Source organism: Oncorhynchus tshawytscha, linkage group LG28 (genome assembly GCF_018296145.1).
Source record: "Oncorhynchus tshawytscha isolate Ot180627B linkage group LG28, Otsh_v2.0, whole genome shotgun sequence".
In the NCBI taxonomy this organism is placed as follows: Eukaryota; Metazoa; Chordata; class Actinopteri; order Salmoniformes; family Salmonidae; genus Oncorhynchus; species Oncorhynchus tshawytscha.
In genome coordinates this window covers 1,010,213-1,032,360 of record NC_056456.1, presented here as the reverse complement: position 1 = coordinate 1,032,360, position 22,148 = coordinate 1,010,213, and the positions used below count along the sequence as shown (strand labels likewise).

The window sequence follows — 22,148 nt, the reverse complement described above, 5'->3', positions numbered from 1 at the left end:
ATGTGATCAAGAGGAAGATGGATGGTCACAAGCCAGGCGTGGCATAAAGTCACCCAACATCAATGTGAAAGACTGGTGGAGAGCATGCCAAGACGCATGAAAGCTGTGATTGAAAACCAGGGTTATTCCACCAAATATTGATTTCTGAACTTTTCCTAAATTAAAACATTGGTATTGTGTTGTTTAAAAATGAATATGAACTTATTTTCATTGCATTATTCAAGGACTGAAAACACAGCATCTTTATTATTATTTTGACCAGTTGTCATTTTCTGTAAATAAATGCTCTAAATGACAATATTTTAGTTTGGAATTTGGGAGTAATGTTGATAGTAGTTTATAGAATAAAACTAAAATGTTAATTTTACCCAAACACATACCTATAAATAGTACAACCAGAGAAACTGATAATTTTTCAGTGGTCTCAATTTTTTCCAGAGATGTATATATCTAAATATACATATAAACTCAACAAAAAAAGTGTCCTTTTTACAGAACCATGTCTTTCAAAGATAATTCGTAAAAATCCAAATAACTTCACAGATCTTCATTTTAAAGGGTTTAAACACTGTTTCCCATGCTTGTTCAATGAACCATAAACAATTAATGAACATGCACCTGTAGAACTGTTGTTAAGACACTAACAGCTTACAGACGGTAGGCAATTAAGGTCACAGTTATGAAAACTTAGGACACTAAAGAGGCCTTTCTACTGACTCTGAAAAACACCAAAAGAAAGATGCCCAGGGTCCCTGCTAATCTGCATGAATGTGCCTTGGGCATGCTGCAAGGAAGCATGAGGACTGCAGATGTGGCCAGGGCAATAAATTGCAATGTCTACTGTGAGACGCCTAAGACACCGCTACGGGGAGACAGGACGGACAGCTGATCGTCCTCGCAGTGGCAGACCATGTGTAACAACACCTACACAGGATCGGTACATCCGAACATCACACCTGCGGGACAGGTACAGGATGGCAACAACAACTGTCCGAGTTAGACCAGGAATGCACAATCCCTCCATCAGTGCTCAGACTGTCCGCAATAGGCTGAGAGGGGCTGGACTTAGGGCTTGTAGGCCTGTTGTCGCCTATGGGCACAACGTCGCCTATGGGCACAAACCCACCGTCGCTGGACCAGACAGGACTGGCAAAAAGTGTTCTTCACTGACGAGTCGCAGTTTTGTCTCACCAGGGGTGTTGGTTGGATTCACGTTTATCGTCGAAGGAATGAGCATTACACCGAGGCCTGTACTCTGGAGTGGGATCGATTTGGAGTTGGAGGGTCTGTCATGGTCTGGGGCGGCGTGTCACAGCATCATCGGACTGAGCTTGTTGTCATTGCAGGCAATCTCAACGCTGTGCGTTACAGGGAAGACATCCTCCTCCTTCATGTGGTATCCTTCCTGCAGGCTCATCCTGACATGACCCTCCAGCATGACAATGCCACCAGCTATACTGCTCGTTCTGTGCGCGATTTCCTGCAAGACAGGAATGTCAGATTGTCAGTGTTCTGCCACTCCTGTGTTCCAATTTCATTTAGTGTTAGCTAATCCAAGTTGATCAATTTTCCATTGAAAGTGATAATTAGAAAACCCTTTTTCAATTATGTTAGCACAGCTGAAAACTTGTGTTCTGATTAAAGAAGCAATAAAACTGACCTTTTTTAGACTAGTTGAGTATCTGGAGCATCAGCATTTGTGGCTTTGATTACAGGCTCAAAATGGCCAGAAACAAAGACTTTCTTCTGACACTAAGGCTATTCCATGTGAGTATTTGCCAAAAAACTTTATTAACTCCTTTTTTTCAATTTTCGCCTAAAATGTCATACCCAAATCTGCCTGTAGCTCAGGCCCTGAAGCAAGGATATGCATATTCTTGCTACCATTTGAAAGGAAACACTTTGAAGTTTATGGAAATGTGAAAGGAATATAACACAATAGATCTGGTAAATGATAATGCAAAGAAAAAGACAACCGTTCTTTTATATTTTATTTGCACCATCGTCTTTGAAATGTAATCGATAGGCCATAATGTATTATTCCAGCCCATGTGCAATTAAGATTTTGGCCACTAGATGGCATCAGTGTATGTGCAAAGGTTTAGACTGATCCAATGAACCATTATATTTCTTTTCAAAATGCTGTATCAAGACTGCCCAAATATACCTCATTTGTTTATTAAAAATGTTTCATGTTCCTCAAACAATAGCCTGGTATTCTTTCACTGTAATAGCTACTGTAAATTGGACAGTGCAGTTAGATTAACAAGAATTTAAGCTTTCTGTCAATATCAGATATGTCTATGTCCAGGGAAATTGTCTTGTTCCTTACAACCTCATGCTAATTGCATCAGCCTACATTAGCTCAACCATCCTGTGGAAGAGACATCGATCCCGAAGACGTTAAACATAATTATTGTGACTGTTTTGCGGGTTTTGCACTTTTGCCTCAATAAAGTGTACGCCTGTTCACAAATCTCTGCTCTCCTGCACCTGACTTCGCTACCAGTACGCACACACCTGACACACTCAAACGAGAGTGCTCTGAAAACGGGAGTAGATAGACATAGCTGGTAAATTCGCTCTGGCTGTCTATCAACAGTTGTCGCAGTGACATTCTATTGAAATGATTCCTTGCATAGTGGGTCTTTTTTTATTAAGACATGTAGCTAGCTAGGTAAACAATGAACCATAATCCCAACTCATGACATTACTATCTTGCATGAATCTGCAGATAGCTAACCAACCATGTTCAATGTTAGCCAGCTAACATTAGGCTATATCTAGAGAGCCAGATAGCTAAAGTTAGCTCGCTAGCACTAACTTGCAATTTAAACGGCTTTCTGTCAAAATTAGAAATGTGTAATATCTGAAAATGTATCTAGCTAGACTATGTTACCCGTTTACATCCTGGGTGGATGCCTCTCCCTGCCACAGTTACTCTTACTTTGAAGATGTAATCCGGAGAAAGGTATTTCTCCATCTCCTTATGTATCATACTCTAATTACACTGATTTCAAAACTCGGTCCTCCAGAATGTGGAGAGCAACACTTATGCAGTTCTACCATGCAATAAAAAAAAATGTTTAAAGCATTGTTAGACAAGATTACCTACACCTAGACATACTGACCAGCTGAAATAGACAGAATCGTGCTATATGGCAGACCAATCCAAACTCAACTCTCGGCATGTCCAGCCCACTCATTATCTCAGCCAATCATGGCTAGTGGGAAGGTAGCTGATATTTTCTGTGGCTAAACCAACTAGGCTTGTAATTTAACAATTGTATTCGTATTTAAAGATGGCATAGAAGTCTGTAATTAAGGCACATAAAAGTTCAAATGTTCCAGAAGAAATTTCTGCCGAAAAACGCATTTTGATTTTAAAAAATGTTTTACGTTTAAATGGCTCTCCTTTACAAGTAGTGACCGGCGACATACACCTAGTTTCCTGAAACAAGTCACATATTGACACAACAGTACCTAACATAGGTAGAAGTCTGTCCATAATAAAGTGCTGCTCTGCCTTGTCTCCCAGAGGGATCAGCCGAGCACTGACCGGCGGTGTGCCCACAGATGGCGCACGTGAAGGCCCCTCCTCCAGCCTCCCTACGCGCAGACCCACCCAACTCCATGGGCACCGGAGCGGGAGTGCTGGGAGATGGTACCCACAGAGCCCCCTCAGGACGTCCACGGATGACCAGCAGGTTATCCAACCGGATGGACATATCCACCAGTTGGTCAAAGGTGATGGTGGCATCCCTGCAGGCCATCTTCCGTCAGACGTCCTCACGTAGGCTGCATTGATAGTGGTCGTTGAGGGCCCTGTTGTTCCATCCTGCTCCGGTAGCCAAGGTCCGGAACTCCAGCGTGAAATCCTGTGCACTCCTCGTCCCCTGCCTCAAATGGTAGAGTCGTTCCCCCGCCGCTCTACCTTCGGCGGATGGTCAAAGACGGCCCAGAATTGGTGGGTGAACTCCTCGAAGTGGTCCAACGCCGCGTCTTCCTCTCTCCACATGGCGTTTTCCCACTCCAGAGCTCTCCCCGAGAAGCAAGAGACGAGGGTGGATACTCTCTCCCTTCCTGAGGGAGCTGGGTGAACGGTGGCCAGGTATAGGTCCAGTTGTAAAAGGAACCCCTGGTACTGTGTGGCCGTACGGTCATACTCCCTGGGAAGGGAGAGATGCATCCCACTGGAGCTGGATCCGGACGGGACGGGTAGAGGTAACCCCGGTTGCGCTGGTCGACGTGCTGGACAGACTCCCTGTCTCTCCCAGGGGTCCATGGTCTGGACAACGTGATCCATCATGGCACCGAGATGTGTTCCTGGACTCGTTCCTCGACTCCTCTGACCGGGGTACCTGCTCCTGCTGAATCCATGGTTTGGTGTAAGATTCTGTCAGGTGTATGTGTACTGGTAGCGAAGTCAGGTGCAGGAGAGCAGAGATTTGTGAACCGGCGTACACGTTATTGAGGCAAAACGCACTAAACGCACAAAACAGTCACAAGAATTATGTTTAACAATAAACATCTACGTGAAATACCACGGAAAATACAAACCAGTCTAGCACGTCAACAACAAACACGGAACACAAACAATCTTACACAAAGACATGATGGGGAACAAATGCATGTAGATTGATTGGGGAATGAAAACCAGGTGAGCAGGGAACAAGACAAAACAAATGGATACGTGAAAAATGGAGCGGCGATGGCTAGAAAGCCGGTGACGTCGACCGCCAAACGCCGCCCGAACAAGGAGAGAAGCCGACTTCGGCAGAAGCCGTGACAGAATGTGCCAAAGCGCAGAATAACTGACAAATTTACGAACGCTCAACACCAGTTGAATATGGCCGTTGTCAGTAAATGTTGGAAAAAAAGCATGAATTATTGCCAGCAGCACAGTTGCAGTCACCAACGCTCTAGATAACAGCCTAACCAGCTCTGCTAGGGCGAGTAAAATGGTCAGTGAACGATTCCCTCCCTCTAGCCAGTTAGCTTGAGTGCTTGACTTGTTAGGACAGATCAACCCTTAAAGGGATGGGTCGGGCTAAAGCTTAAGAAATCAAATCAAATCAAATTTTATTTGTCACATACACATGGTTAGCAGATGTTAGTGCGAGTATAGCGAAATGCTTGTGCTTCTAGTTCCGACAATGCAGTAATAACCAACAAGTAATCTAGCTAACAATTCCAAAACTACTACCTTATAGACACAAGTGTAAGGGGATAAAGAATATGTACATAAAGATATATGAATGAGTGATGGTACAGAGCGGCATAGGCAAGATACAGTAGATGGTATCGAGTACAGTATATACATATGAGATGAGTATGTAAACAAAGTGGCATAGTTAAAGTGGCTAGTGATACATGTATTACATAAGGATGCAGTCGATGATATAGAGTACAGTATATACGTATACATATGAGATGAATAATGTAGGGTATGTAAACATTATATTAGGAAGCATTGTTTAAAGTGGCTAGTGATATATTTTACATCATTTCCCATCAATTCCCATTATTAAAGTGGCTGGAGTTGAGTCAGTGTGTTGGCAGCAGCCACTCAATGTTAGTGGTGGCTGTTTAACAGTCTGATGGCCTTGAGATAGAAGCTGTTTTTCAGTCTCTCGGTCCCAGCTTTGATGCACCTGTACTGACCTCGCCTTCTGGATGATAGCGGGGTGAACAGGCAGTGGCTCAGGTGATTGTTGTCCTTGATGATCTTTATGGCCTTCCTGTGACATCGGGTGGTGTAGGTGTCCTGGAGGGCAGGTAGTTTGCCCCCGGTGATGTGTTGTGCAGACCTCACTACCCTCTGGAGAGCCTTACGGTTGTGGGCGGAGCAGTTGCCGTACCAGGCGGTGATACAGCCCAACAGGATGCTCTCGATTGTGCATCTGTAGAGGTTTGTGAGTGCTTTTGGTGACAAGCCGAATTTCTTCAGCCTCCTGAGGTTGAAGAGGCGCTGCTGCGCCTTCTTCACGATGCTGTCTGTGTGGGTGGACCAATTCAGTTTGTCTGTGATGTGTACGCCGAGGAACTTAAAACTTACTACCCTCTCCACTACTGTTCCATCCATTTGTGGATAGGGGGGTGTTCCCTCTGCTGTTTCCTGAAGTCCACAATCATCTCCTTAGTTTTGTTGACGTTGAGTGTGAGGTTATTTTCCTGACACCACACTCCGTGGGCCCTCACCTCCTCCCTGTAGGCCGTCTCGTCGTTGTTGGTAATCAAGCCTACCACTGCTGTGTCGTCCGCAAACTTGATGATTGAGTTGGAGGCGTGCGTGGCCACGCAGTCGTGGGTGAACAGGGAGTACAGGAGAGGGCTCAGAACGCACCCTTGTGGGGCCCCAGTGTTGAGGATCAGCGGGGTGGAGATGTTGTTGCCTACCCTCACCACCTGGGGGTGGCCCGTCAGGAACTCCAGTACCCAGTTGCACAGGGCGGGGTCGAGACCCAGAGCTTGATGATGAGCTTGGAGGGCACTATGGTGTTAAATGCCGAGCTGTAGTCGATGAACAGCATTCTCACGTAGGTATTCCTCTTGTCCAGATGAGTTAGGTCAGTGTGCAGTGTGGTTGAGATTGCATCGTCTGTGGATCTATTTGGGCGGTAAGCAAATTGAAGTGGGTCTAGGGTGTCAGGTAGGGTGGAGGTGATATGGTCCTTGACTAGTCTCTCAAAGCACTTCATGATGACGGAAGCGAGTGCTACGGGGCGGTAGTCGTTTAGCTCAGTTACCTTAGCTTTCTTGGGAACAGGAACAATGGTGGCCCTCTTGAAGCATGTGGGAACAACAGACTGGGATAGGGATTGATTGAAAATGTCCGTAAACACACCAGCCAGCTGGTCTGCGCATGCTCTGAGGGCCCGGCTGGGGATGCCGTCTGGGCCTCCAGCCTTGCGAGGGTTGACACGTTTAAATGTTTCCCTCACGTCGGCTGCAGTGAAGGAGAGTCCTCATGTTTTAGTTGCGGGCAGTGTCAGTGGCACTGTATTGTCCTCAAAGCGGGCAAAAAAGTTATTTAGAATGCCTGGGAGCAAGACATCCTGGTCCGTGACGGTGCTGGTTTTCTTTTTGTAATCCGTGATTGACTGTAGACCCTGCCACATACCTCTTGTGTCTGAGCCGTTGAATTGAGATTCTACTTTGTCTCTATACTGACGCTTAGCTTGTTTGATTGCCTTGCGGAGGGAATAGTTACACTGTTTGTATTCGGTCATGTTTCCAGTCACCTTGCCCTGATTAAAAGCAGTGGTTCGCGCTTTCAGTTTCACGCGAATGCTGCCATCAATCCACGGTTTCTGGTTTGGGAATGTTTTAATCGTTGCTATGGGAACGACGCACGTTCTTCAACGCACATTCTAATGAACTCGCTCACCGAATCAGCGTATTCGTCAATGTTGTTTTCTGACGCAATACGGAACATATCCCAGTCCACGTGATGGAAGCAGTCTTGGAGTGTGGAATCAGATTGGTCGGACCAGCGTTGAACAGACCTCAGCGCGGGAGCTTCTTGTTTTAGTTTCTGTCTGTAGGCAGGGATCAACAAAATGTAGTCGTGGTCAGCTTTTCCGAAAGGAGGGCGGGGCAGGGCCTTATATGCGTCGCGGAAGTTGGAATAGCAATGATCCAAGATTTTTCCAGCCCTGGTTGCGCAATCGATATGCTGATCAAATTTAGGGAGTCTTGTTTTCAGATTAGCCTTGTTAAAATCCCCAGCTACAATGAATGCAGCCTCCGGATATATGGATTCCAGTTTGCAAAGAGTCAAATAAAGTTCGTTCAGAGCCATCGATGTGTCTGCTTGGGGGGGAATATATACGGCTGTGATTATAATCGAAGACAATTCCCTTGTTAGATAATGCGGTCTACATTTGATTGTGAGGAATTCTAAATCAGGTGAACAGAAGGACTTGAGTTCCTGTATGTTGTTATGGCCACACCACGTCACGTTAACCATAAAGCATACACCCCCGCCCCTCTTCTTACCAGAAAGGTGTTTATTTCTGTCTGCGCGATGCGTGGAGAAACCAGCTGGCTGCACCGTCTCCGATAGCGTCTCTCCAGTGAGCCATGTTTCCGTGAAGCAAAGAACGTTACAGTCTCTGATGTCCCTCTGGAATGCTACCCTTGCTCGGATTTCATCAACCTTGTTGTCAAGAGACTGGACATTGGCGAGGAGAATGCTAGGGAGTGGTGCACGATGTGCCCGTCTTCGGAGTCTGACCAGAAGACCGCTTCGTTTACCCCTTTTTTAGAAGTCGTTTTTTGGGGTCGTCGGCTGGGATCCATTCCGTTGTCCTGGGTGAAAGGCAGAACACAGGATCCGCTTCGCGAAAGTCATATTCTTGGTCGTACTGATGGTGAGTTGACGCTGCTCTTCTGTTCAGTAGTTCTTCTCGACTGTATGTAATGAAACCTAAGATGACCTGGGGTACCAATGTAAGAAATAACACGTAAAAAAAAACAAAAAACTGCACAGTTTCCTTAGAACGCGAAGGGAGGCGGCCATCTCTGTCGGCGCCGGAAGTGAGGGTGTGAACTATGCTGAATGAGTGTAGACAAAGAAGAGCTCTCCAGTATGTACCAAAATATTCAAAGTCCATTTTCTGAAAAGTGAATTTACAACTTTCAAAGAAGAATTACTTTCCCATTGTTCCTCAAATGCTGTGTTTACTCCCCCTTGGAGTAAAGATGGATTGATGTTTCTAATTTCGCATTTTAAACATACTTTTTTATTCTGTAGATTATACGATAGGCTATGCTCTTTGGCCGGACTGAAATGTACTTCTTCCAGAGCAACCTTCATTTGACGGACATGAATGATTGTCCCTCTTTCTTCCCTCTAGTCTATGACAGGCCTATTCATATTTGTAATAATATTTTGTTAAAGCCTAAAGGCAATAGGATACATTCCGGTATTGAACTTGTACATTAACTTTTAATTGGATTAAAATTATTTGTTGTCAATCAATCTTGAAATAGAAAAACATCAATTTTCAGACGCCTTCACTTTTCCCACATTTTGTTACGTTACAGAATTCTTCTAAATTTGATTAAATTGTATTTTCCCTCATCAATCTACAAACAATACCCCATAATGACTAAGAAAAAACAGTTTTGTTTGCACATTTATTAAAAAAAACACAGAAGTATCACATTAACAGAAGTATTCAGACCCTTTACTCAGAACTTTGAGTCTTCTTGGCACACCTGTATTTGGGGGGGGGGGGTTTCCCTTCCCTTTCTTCCCTTTCTTCCCTTTCTTACAAATCATCTCAAGCTCTGTCAGGTTGGATAGGGAGCGTCACTGCACAGCTATTTTCAGGTCTCTCCAGCGATGTTCGATCGGGTTCAAGTCCGGGCTCAGTTGAAAAATATATGACAAATAGAAATCAAAACTAGATGGTCTTCAGAGATAGATGGGAGGGGTTGAGGGAAGCTGAAGGAAGGGACTAAAAACAACAAAACATTTGATTGGAAGTGATGCAGACAACTCCGTTGATGGAAGCCACAATCTATCTGCAATATTAAAGCTGATCTACAGCTTTAGGAGACAAACAGGGTGAAATAAACTGTTATTGGGTTTTGTCATTAGCATTAACTGAATGCCATTTTCCCTGTCTCTCCCTCCCTCCCTTCATTTCACTCTCAATCTCTCTCTCCCTCCCCCTTTCCCCCTCTCCTTCCTCCTTCTACCGCTCCTCTCCTACAGCAGCTGACAGAGAACAGTTCTCTGGGAGACCTGCTGAGAGGAAGTATTGATGTGTCTTCCTGTCAGATTGGTGAGTGACTCCTCCCCTTCCTGTTTCCCTCCTTCTGTAGGGGGGTAGAGAGCATGGTCAACCTTGCCTCTGGATGACCTCTAGATGTCTGTCTCTCATCCCCTCTTTATCTCGTCACTCTTCACCTCCCACTCTCTCTAGTTGTATCACTGTTCCTATATTCCTCTCTGCATTGTATCTACTCTGTATTGATACACTCTAAAGGTTCAATACACAGCAATCACATTACTACAGGCACATGCTGGGCCATATACCACTCTGTTTGTTATGAGTGAGCACCAAAACAGCCAGACTAGCATGTGTTCATTGCTGCCTCTCTCTTGTGCTCTTGCAGGGTGTATCTGTTCTCCCTCCTCCCTGCAGCTTCTCCCAGGGCAGGGCAAGTTATTCACATTGCTGCCAACACCCAGGAGGAGCTCAAAGATTGGGTCATCAAGATCAGAGAGGTCACCATGACATCAGAAGCCAAGGTATGGACTTCACAGAAGGGGAAGATAGGGAGGCATTTAGATTAAGGTTTAAAGGAATAGTTTATAAGAGTAAGATTATTCATTTGTAGTGTCCTACTGATAGTCTGTGAAGTAATGTGTGTGTGTATGTGCGCGTGCGTGCGTGCGTGTGTGTGTGTGTGTGTGCCAGTCAGCTGGAGGAGGGGAAGATGATAGAGAGGAGGAAGAAGATTGCTCTGGAGCTGTCTGACCTGGTCATCTACAGTAAACATGTACCCTTAGTAAGGACACATCTGTGCTACACACACCAGCATATCTCACCCCCATCTCCTCTTTTTCCCTGTAAAGATTGGGATGGAGCGGGTGTGTTTCCGGGACATGCCGTCATTCCCGGAGACCAAGGCAGAGAAATATGTGAACTGGATCAAGCGGAAGATGTTCCTGCAGTACAACCGGCAGCAGCTGTCTTGTATCTACCCCCGTAGACAGAGGCTGGACTCCTTCAACTACGACCCTCTGCCCATGTTGCTCTGTGGATCCCAGCTGGTCGCACTCAACTTTCAGACCGCAGGTACAGAGGGAGGGAGGAAAGATGAGTTGTTTGAGGGAGGGAGTTACTGGGGGATGGTTACACTCTGGTAGGAAAGGGGATTTTTCCCAATGAAGAATAACTGGTTTACCTTTTTGAAAATGACTGAACTTCCCCCCCCCCTCTGTCCTCCTTTCTTCCATCTCCAGACAAGCCCATGCAGATGAACCAGGCTCTGTTCAAGTTGAATGGGAGGAGTGGCTATGTCCCCCAGCCACCAATCATGAGAGACGACAACTTTGACCGACACACACTCGGGGGCCTGGGGTCTGTCACCCTGCAGATAGTGTGTGTGGGTGTTTAGTTGGAGTGAAAGTGTTTAAATTGATGTCCTTTCCCAGGTGTTGGGTGCTCGTCACCTGCCTAAACATCAAATCAAATGTATTTATATAGCCCTTCATACATCAGCTGATATCTCAAAGTGCTGTACAGAAACCCAGCCTAAAACCCCAAACAGCAAGCAATGCAGGTGTAGAAGCACAGTGGCTAGGAAAAACTCCCTAGAAAGGCCAAAACCTAGGAAGAAACCTAGAGAGGAACCAGGCTATGTGGGGTGTGGCATGGGCGTGGCATCATGTGCCCGCTAATTGAGATTGAGGTGTGTAGAAGACCGACTCAGAGGGTGTGTAACAGACCTGACATTAATACAACTGATTCAACCAATCAGTTTCTCTTTATATCTCATTGTTGAATAGTTGACACAGGTGTTATTTCATCAGGCTAAGAGAAGAGTCCAAGGTGTTAGGACAAATAATGGTGTGAAAACATTTCAGATTATCATTCTGTTTGCATTCCTAGACCTATGACTGTCTGTGTTATCTCAGGTTGCTGGTCGGTCGCTCTGAAGAACAGTTATAACGAGGATCTGGAGCTGGCCTCTGTTGGTGTACATGGACATCACTAGGGCAGGGTGCATACACTCACTGGACTCCACCACCCCTGTCAGAGTGCCCATCACAAATTGGCTGGGAAGGACAGTTATTCACCCCTCCTCACTCTTCTCCTTCAACTTATTTTCTCTCCCTTTGCTAGGATGAGAATGGGGAGGTGCTAAGCCTGTTCCTGCCGGTAGGAGGTGCATCTGTGGCAGTGGTCACGCAGACAGGGCATAAGCGTCTGGGGGATACAGGCTCCACGTCTTCAGCCTCCTCCATGCCCCAGTCCCCAGCAGCTCAGACCAACAGAGGCAGCAAGGGCTCCTTCAAGGCCCGCTACCAGACACACTCTCATAGTATCACAGGAGGCTCTGCTGGACCTGGACTCTCAGAACAGGAGGTATGTGTAAGGGTGCGTACTTCTATGTATAAACATGTGTTTCTATCTGTCTGTGTTAGAGCATTTAAGTGTTCTGTTTTGTGTGAAATTCTAGCGTGTTGTCTCTCTCCCACGCTCAGGATGGTGTGCAGATGGGCGGAGAGAATCGTGTTTAGGTTGGACCAATCAGGGTGTATTCCAAGGCCCAGTCTCTCCCTATTACCGATGATGTCACCGACTGCTGTGAACACTGTTTCTATAGAAATGCTCACCACCGCTTTGGCCTACATTTCAGGCAGCTCTCTCTCCCTCTGCTCTCTCTCTCTCTCCTCTGCGTGTCCCTCTCCCCCTCCATGTAGTAAGTGGGTGGTGAAAGAGAAGCTGTCAGTCGCAGGCAGGAAAGAGAAAAGACAAAAACAACACAAGAAACAAATAAAATGCTAAAAAGTTTCAGCCCTCGGCTAAGATGTCAGGGGATGGGGAATTTTTTGTTGTGGTCTACTCAATCGCAAAAGTTTGTAAGCGAAAGGAGAGAGGAGGATGAGAGAGAGGGAGGGAGGGAAGAGATGAGGTAGAGTGAGTGAGCAAGAGGAAAAGATAACAGTTTGAAACTGTTTTCCAGGTTGGGTTATTATTATTCTCTTAGCTATACTGTGAGTAAATATATTTATTCCTGTTGTGCTGTTGGTCAGACAATGGCAGCAGAGCTTCTGTCTCCATGTTTTTTATTTTATTTAAACATTCATAATGTGATTACATTTTTGTGTAAAACACTAGGGATCTCTGTGGCTATTTTAAACGTGTCTTTCCTCCACATTTATCAATGGAGTAACTGTTGGGAAAATTCTGATAAAATTTCCATTTCTACCAACGTCATGTAAAATCCATAGATTAGGGCCTAATTAATTTATTTAAATTGACTGATTTTCTTATATGAACTGTAACTCAGCAAAATCTTTTGAATTGTAGCAAGTTGTGTTTATAATTTTGATCAGGATATATTATTTACAACCTCTCGGTCTGTTGTAACAGCTATTGCAGTTGCACAAGCAGTATGCAGTCCCAACACATTTCCATGGCACAAAAACAATCAGTGTTTTGTGTGATGATGTAGGCTAATCTTTATACTTCCTGCCATATCATAGACACTGGCCAGAGTTCCTGAAAAATAACAACTTTGACTGCATGTCTACAGCCTACTTAACTAACGCTTGCAATGATAATGAAACTACATTAAATTAGCTAATTAGACTGTGTGTCTAAGTCTCACTTGTGTTTGATATGCTGCCTATATAGCTGCATGTACAGTTGAAGTCGGAAGTTTACATACACCTTAGCCAAATACATTTAAACTCAGTTTTTCACAATTCCTGACATTTAATCCTAGTAAAAATTCCATGTTTTAGGTCAGTTAGGATCACTACTTTAGTTTTAGAATGTGAAATGTCAGAATAATAGCAGAGAAAATGATTTACTTCAGCTTTTATCACATTCCCAGTGGTTCAGAAGTTTACATACACTCAATTAGTATTCGGTAGCACTGCCTTTAAATTGTTTAATTTGGGTCAAACATTTTGGGTAGCCTTCCACAAGCTTGCCTGTCACACAGCCAGGAGTGGTAGGTTGCGGAGTCAAGTGCAGAGAGCAGAGGAAAATGGGGGAAACCGATCTTTATTGCGGTATCCACAATAAACTCCAAAAACAACAGGCGAAGACAAAAGTGTCCAACCCAAAACGGGGCACAAACAGACGGAAAACACAACCAACCTAGACTAACAGAAAACAAGCCTGCTCAAAAGCAGGCGGGCCTAACAGGCTTAAATAGTTCTGAAACAAAACTCAAACAAGAAACAGGTGCAACCAATAAGACATAACAAACAGAAAAGGGGATCGGTGGCAGCTAGTAGATCGGCGACGACGACCGCTGAGAGCCGCCCGAACAGGCAGGGGAGCCACCTGTGGTGGAAGTCGTGACATTCCCACAATATGTTGGGTGAAATTTGGCCCATTCCTCCTGACAAAGCTGGTGTAACTGAGTCAGGATTGTAGGCCTCCTTGCTCGCACACGCCTTTTCAGTTCTGCCCACACATTTTCTATGGGATTGAGGTCAGAGCTTTGTGATGGCCACTCCAATACATTGACTTTGTTGTCCTTAAGCCATTTTTACACAACTTTGGAAGTATGCTTGGGGTCATTGTCCATTTGGAAGACCAATTTGCAACCAAGCTGTAACTTCCTGACTGATGTCTTGACATGTTGCCTCACTATATCCACAAAATGTCCCTCCCTCATGATGCCATCTATTTTGTGAAGTGCACCAGTCCCTCCTGTAGCAAAGCACCCCCACAACATGATGCTGCCACCCGTGCTTCACGGTTGGGATGGTGTTCTTCGGCTTGCAAGCCTCCCCCTTTTTCCTCCAAACATAAATGGTCATTATGGCCAAACAGTTCAATTTTTCACACCAAAGTACTTTCATCTCTAGGAGACAGAACGCATCTCCTTTCTGAGTGGTATGATGGCTGCATGGTCCCATGGTGTTAATACTTGCATACTATTGTAGTACAGATGAACGTGGTACCTTCAGACATTTGGAAATTGCTCCCAAGGATGAACCAGACTTGTTGAGGTCTACAATTTATTTTATGAGGTCTTGGCTGATTTATTTCGATTTTCTCATGATGTCAAGCAAAGAGGCACTGAGTTTGAAGGTAGGCATTGAAATGCATCCACAGGAACACCTCCAAATGACTCAAATGATGTCAATTTGCCTATCAGAAGCTTCTAAAGCCATAATTTTCTGGAATTTTCCAAGCTGTTTTAAGGCACAGTCAACTTAGTGGATGTAAACTTCTGACCCACTGGAAATGTGATACAGTGAATTATAAGTGAAATAATCTGCCTGTTAATTAACAATTGTTGGAAAAATGTCTTGTTTTATGCACAAAATAGATGTCCTAACTGACTTGCCAAAACTATAGTTTGTTAACAAGAAATGTGTGGACTTGTTGAAAAACAAGTTTTAATGACTCCAACTTAACTGTATGTAAACTTCCGACTTCAACTGTAACTCCCCACTTGAGTTTTGCATTGGGGCAAACAAACGATGTGAGTTTTAACCACACATAGGGTCTCCCGTACTCGGTACTCTGAACCCCAAGAGGTGCACATTTTGTTTTTTTGCCCTAGCACTACACAGCTGATTTAAATAATAAACTAATCATCAAGCTTTGATAATTTGATCAACTGTGTAGTGTTAGGGCAAAAACTAAAACATGCACCCCTTGGGGTCTCAAGGACTGAGTTTGGAAAACGCTGCCCTACTAACTGCTATTTCACTTCTCAATAATCATGCAAATACCGCACGAGTAGGTTACCTAGCTGGTGGAACAGACAGCCGAACGTTTTAGGCTCACTATTATTCTTTGCATGTCGATTGTGTACAACTGAAAAAAAAGGGTGTAAGGCAGATAGACAAGTCGACCATGTCTTTAGCATCGACTTAAAAAATATATTATTTTGTTTAGTAGGGGGAAGCGGCAGGGGAGCACTGAGCAGAAGCTATGTTGGCAGCGGAATAAATAACTAGGTAAAGTGAAAATCCTGCGCATGTGCAGAAATATCCGTATCATTAGCCATGGCAAGTCGTGTTCTAGAAAATCCAGAACAGCAGCCACTCCGTAATATAAAACTCTGGATCCAAGATAATGGGAGAGTTGTACCTGTTCCTTCTCCAGACACCCATGAGCCTCTAGATGGGCCTTGAGAATCTGAGTGTCTCCCCTCTGAATTCCTCCTCCAGGACCATGGTCTGGTAGGCCTCTAGCCACTTCAGCTGGCCGTTCTTCTGCACGTAGCGACAGTCACCGAACCAGCGCACCACTTCGGGCCTGGGCAGCCCCATGGAAGAGATCAGCTTGTCATATTGGACAGCACTGGGCCACTGGGTCCGGGCAAACACCTGCTTCAGGAGGTGGAGCTGCTCTAACTTCTTCTTGCCCCGGATAGGGGAGAGTTTGGTGGATGTGGAGGGCTTGAGGGCATGGGTGGAAGATTGTGCTGCTGGTTTTGGGGTTGTAGAGGCAGAGGGTTTGGGTGACGGGGTTGGATTTGGGGTTAGAGATGGAATTGTGGCTGGAACAGGGGTGAGGGTTGGGGCTGGGGTAAGGGTTGGGGGAAATAGGGTAGGCATCGTAGGGCTGTCTGCCTGCCCTGCCTCAGTCTCCATTTTGCCATTGGACTCAGTCACTTTGAGCATCTTCAGGTTGATCTTAATGGGGTTCACCTTCAGCTCTGAGCCTGAACCATACTCCTTCTGCCTCTCCTCCGCATCTTCCTCTTTCTTCACCCCGGCACCATAATTACTCTTACCTCCCACCTCCCCTGCATCCATCTCCTCCTCCTCTTCCTTCATCTCTAATTCCTCTTTCTTCTTCTCAGCAGCGACTCTCTTCCTGCGTTCAACAAACCAGCCGTGGATCTCTCTGCGGGTCATCTTGGTTTCAGACCGGAGGTGGTCCACCTCCTCTCCGGAGGGGTCAGGGTCCTGGCTGAAGCTGGCCTCCAGCACCCTCACCTGGTGGGGTAGAGAGGAGATTACTGTAGGGTAGACGAGCGTAAGTTTCTCATGTCACAGTGAGCAAATTTGATTGGCAGTAAATAAACATTAAAGGGATAGTTAACCGATATGAGATTTTAAAAAATCTTATGGAACACTAAGCTATGTGTAAATAAACTAAGTCATAATCATCACAGTCGCACCACCACTCACCTGCTGAGAGTCCCTCTCTTTGTAGCGGATGGCTGTGAAGTTTGGGGAGGGGGGTCTGGGGTGCCATCTGGACAGGGTGGTTGGGGAAGTGGGCATCTGTGAGGGAGGGGAGCTGAGGGCTGCCAACCCCTGCTGTGTTTTTGGGGGAGGTTCATTGGCAGTGGCAGTGTCCAACAGGTCCATGGGGATACCATTGTTACCACTGGGGGTCCCAGATCGGGTGGTTGCACTAGCCGACCCGGGTGTGGTTGGAGTGCTAGCACCACCCTGAACGCTCATACTTGAACGCCCCCCCTTGAGGTTGCGGAAGTGATAGCGGCGGTCGCTGAACCACTTGCGGACCTCGCGCACGGTCAGGCCGGTGAAGGAGATGAGACGGTCCACCTCCTCCTGGTTGGGGAACTGGTTGTTAGTGAAGCTCTTTTTGAGCGTACACAGTTGCTCCACTGACTTCTTGCTCTTGTAGAAGCTAGGGTCCAGGAAGGTGTTGGGGAGCGTTCGGGAACTTGAGGTTCCGCTGGTGACCGTGCTCCCACTTGGTGCTGGGGAATAATGTTTGGTGGAGGGGGAAGAAGCCACCTCAGTTTTGGTGGTGGTGGGGTTACTGGTGGTGTTTGTGGAGGCTGTAGGGGGAGGAGTAGCTGTGGGACCACAGGTCGGGGTGGTGGTTGTTTTGTTGTTGCTCAAGCTGCTGCTGTTTGTATCATTGTTGTCGATGGTGCTTTTGATATCAGCGATGACTCTCTCACGGATCATTTTAGCAATAGTACTGTTGTGGCTTTTGTTGCCGACATTGCGCCTACTGTGAGTGCTGATGCTTTTAACCATGTTGATAGCATTGCTGTTGCTTTTACCATTAAGATTAGCAAGATTGATTTTGGTGTTGATGGCTTTGCCATTGCTATGAATGTTGTTCCCTCGGTTGTTTCCAAGGCTAAAGTTAATAACACTACTACAACTACTGATGTTGCTTCCACTACTACTGCTCCCCACTGTCCCCCCCACCATGCTGATCCCCTTATCCACCACCAGGGCGGCGGCAGGCCAGGCCTGCAACATAGGCCTGGCCGCAGCTTGATGCTTGGGTGTGACCGCCAGGGCCATGGGGGCACTGCTGACCTGGATGCCATTGGCCATCATGGGATGGGCGACAATCACCCCTCCCTGGCCCACCAGAGAGCCCTGGAGGATGTGAGGGATCCCCGTAGGACCCAGAGAGGCAGGCAGGACCGTGATGGTATGCTGGGCTTGGGTCTGGCCACGGTGTAGTGTCTGGTGCAGAGTGCTAGGTGGCGCAGTCTGTATGATGGTGTTGAACATCTTCCTCCTGGCCTCCTCAATCTCTTCTGGAGACCAGCTAATGCCTTGCTTGAGTCTCTGGGCGGTGAACCAGATTTTGATCTGCTCCTTTGGGAACTTGGTAACCACGGTGAGGTAGCAGAGCTCTGCATTGGTGGAGTAGGGGAACTTACTGAAGGAAGTCTTGAGGAAGGAGGACGAGTCCATGGAGGCATTGTAGGTTGGGATACTGCTCAGAGGGATCATCACCTGGACCACAGAAGGTAGAAACATATTTTATTTTACCAAAATCATAATTACAGAATTTACACTACTTCATGGAACTATTTCATATGAAATAGAAGATTTACACTCAGCTCAAAAGACACTAAAAAACATGTATTTGTACCATGTAATAATGTCTACCTACACTGCCTATAAAGTCTTCATATAAAGTGGGACTGACACAATTTAATCAAAGGGGGAATTGAACCTTGGGCATGTTCTTGAAGGAGGTGGAGTAAGAGGAGGTGGAGGAGAAAGCTGAGGAGACAGCAATGGGAGCTGTCTGATGGTGAGAGTTCCTGTTCTGGATCACGGACACAACCTGGTTCAGAGAATAGAAAAAAACTTTGAACTGTATTCAACTCCCCTGAGGGAAGTTGTACACATTCTGGCAAAGTAATGAAATAAAACATTGAACCAAATAAGTTCAATAATTCTCATTTGCCGTAATGAACTTACCAGTACCCGAAATGCAGCAAAAATGTACATACTAAGTACCTGTGTGATGGCGGTCTTGAGCATGGGCAGAGCCCCCAAGTCGTTCACTATCTGGATAGCTGAGGGCAGCGTGACCTTGGTGACCGTCCCATTGTGCATTATGGTAGGGACGTGGGTAACCGTCACTATGGGTGTCTCTTTTCTCTCAGTCTCTTTGGAGGTAGAGATGGAGAGGGGAGGAGGGTCTGAGGAGGGTTCATCAGGGGAAGAATGGGTCACCACAATCCTCTTGGACTCTGACTTGTCCTTCAGCATCCTCATTATGGGGGTCTTGGTGATGGAGATCTCTGTGTCCCTCATTGTCTCTGTCCCTGTGACCAGACTCTGCTCCACCACCAACCTCATGTCCCTCTTCCTCAGCTGCAGGGTGGTGCTCACAGTGCTGAGATGGACCCGAGCGTTGTGCAGGGCCAGGCCCTCGAACTTGGCTGCCGATACCCCACAGTCCATGCACTGGAAGCTGGGGTCAGCTCTGAAGTCCGGGTGGCCACTGTAGACGTAGTCCAGGAACAGGTTGAGGTCCCGGGTCTCAAAGCTACAATGCCTGCATGTGTAGGTGCCACCCCAGTCTTTGACAATGTCGCCCACCCCAAGCCTGGAGGACTCAACTGGGGATCGCTCCATCGGGATCTGCCTGTTACCGCCCATGGGGTAGTCTTGGTCCCGGGCCTGTCTGAGGAGGAAAGGAGGTTCTGACAGCCATGAGTCCTGCTCCAGCTCCTCACGGAGGTGAATGGTCTTATTGGGGATCATACACGGGGTGGTGGACTTCCTCCTGCTGGCCATGGTTGGAGTAGAGGGTGGGGGTTGGTTGTGGTAGCCGGCCGAAGAGTACGGGGGTCGGGTTGTGGTTCAGTTGGGGTTGGGCTCCTGATTACAGACAAGCCAAGGAGGGGAGCGTGGCAGAACATGACCATGCGTTGTTTTCTCACGTCACAGTGATATATATATATAGGGAGCCAGAGAAGAACCTGCAAATAAGATGGAGAGAAAAAAAAATATATATATATTTCAAGTCACCATCATAAATCATGTGTGATTAATTAAACTATGTGCGTCTGTATATACAGTACATGTCAGAAGTTTGGACACCTACTCATTAAAGTTTTTTTTCTTCTATATTGTAGAATAATAGTGAAGACATCAAAACTATGAATTAACACAAATGGAATCATGTAGTAACCAAAAAAGTCTTAAACAAGAGGCAGAACGGCAGATTTTTACCTTGTCAGCTCTGGGAATCGATCCAGCAACCTTCTGGTTACTGGCCTAACACTCTAACCAAAGAAACCACGACTAAACGACACCAATAACAAGAAGAGACTTGCTTGGGCCAAGAAACACGAGCAATGGACATTAGACCGATGAAATTCTGTCCAAATTAGATTTTTGGTTCCAACCACCGTGTCTCTGTGAGACACAGAGCAGGTGAACGAATGAACTCTGCATGTGTGGTTCCCACCGTGCAGCATGGAGGAGGTGTGATGGTGTGGATGTGCTTTGCTGGTGATACTGTCTGTGAATTATTTTGAATTCAAGGCACACTTAACCAACATGGCTACCAGAGCATTCTGCAGCGATACGCCATCCCATCTGGTTTGGTCTTAGTAGGACTAGCATTTGTTTGTCAACAGGAAAATGACCCAACACAACTCCAGGCTGTGTAAGGGCTATTTTAGGGTGAAGGAGTGCTATATACCAGATGACCTGTCCTGCACAATCACCCGACCTCAATCCAAGTGAGCCGGTTTGGGATGAGTTGGACCGCAGAATGAAGGAAAAGCAGCCAACAAGTGCTCAGCATATGTGGGAAAAGTAGCATGTTGTACAAGACATCTGTCTGAGTGGACTGATCCATTTGTATTTGTATTTATTATGGATCCCCATTAGCAGCTGCCAAGGCAACAGCTACTCTTCCCGGGGTCCAGCAAAATTAGGGCGGTTACACAATTTTAAAAACATTACAATACATTCACAGATTTCACAACACAGTGTGTCCTCAGGCCCCTAGTCCACTACCACATATCTACAATACAAAGTCCACATGTGTATAGTGCTTATGTTATCGTGTGTGTATGCATGTGTCTGTGCCTATGTTTGTGTTGCTTCACAGTCTCCGCTGTTCCATAAGGTGTTTTTTATCTGCTTTTTAAATCAAATTCTACTGCTTGCATCAGTTACTTGATGTGGAATAGTTCCATGTAGTTATGGCTCTTTGTAGTACTGTGCGCCTCCCATAGTCTGTTATGGACTTGGGGACTGTGAAGAGACCTCTGGTGGCATGTCTTGTGGGGTATGTATGGGTGTCTGAGCTGTGTGCCAGTAGTTCAAACAGACAGCTCGGTGCATTCAACATGTCAATACCTCTCATAAATATAAGTAGTGATAAAGTCAATGTCTCCTCCACTTTTACATGTTAGCTCTCTGTTTACATCCAAGGGCCAGTCATCTGTCAATTGCAATTTTCCTAAGTCCTTTTCTTGTGGTACCTGACCACACGACTGAACAGTAGTCAAGGTGCGACAAAAGTAGGGCCTGTACGAACTGCCTTGTTGTTAGCGTTGCTCTTCCATATCATATCATGGTAGAATAGCACTTTATCATGGATATACTTCTCCACATCTTTGCTACTGTTGTATCAACATGTTTTGACCATGACAGTCTACAATCCATGGTAACTCCAAGCAGTTTAGTCTCCTCAACTTGCTCAATTTCAACAAGATTTATTACAGGATTTAGTTGAGGTTTAGGGTTTAGTGAATGATTTTTCCCAAATACAATGTTTTGCCATTGTGGAGGCAGTGGGGATTGCACAGTCCATCAGTCTAAGACATGTGCTACTGAAAATTAAATCTGGTTATATTACATAAGAACAATGGTGCAACACTAATAAAAAATATATTTTATAACAAATGCGCTGCCACCACCATAATTCACCGTAGGGATTGTGCCAGGTTTCCTCCAGACGTAACCCTAGGCATTCAGGCCAAATAGTTCAATCTTGGTTTCATCAGACCAAAGAATCTTGTTTCTCATGGTCTGAAAGTCCTTTAGGTGCCTTTTGGCAAACTACAAGCTGACTGTCATTTGCCTTTTACTGAGGAGTGGCTTCCGTCTGGCCACTCTACCATAAAGGCCTGATTGGTGGAGTGCTGCAGAGATCGTTGTCCTTCTGGAAGGTTCTCCCATCTCCTCAAAGAAACTCTAGAGCTCTGTCCTTAAGCCA

The 22,148-nt window shown here is 45.8% G+C and overlaps 1 protein-coding gene across 1 annotated transcript; it reads right to left on the bottom strand.

Moving 5' to 3' along the window:
* Window positions 1–15,467: 15,467 nt before the first annotated feature.
* On the bottom strand, window positions 15,468–19,708 carry LOC112246258 (zinc fingers and homeoboxes protein 3-like). Its single transcript, XM_024414555.1, is given in 8 exon segments — window positions 15,468–15,536; window positions 15,813–15,877; window positions 15,880–16,123; window positions 16,298–16,676; window positions 16,872–17,543; window positions 17,661–18,409; window positions 18,633–18,746; window positions 18,923–19,708. Coding segments are annotated over 8 exon segments (3,078 nt in total).
* Between the last annotated feature and the right edge of the window lie 2,440 nt (window positions 19,709–22,148).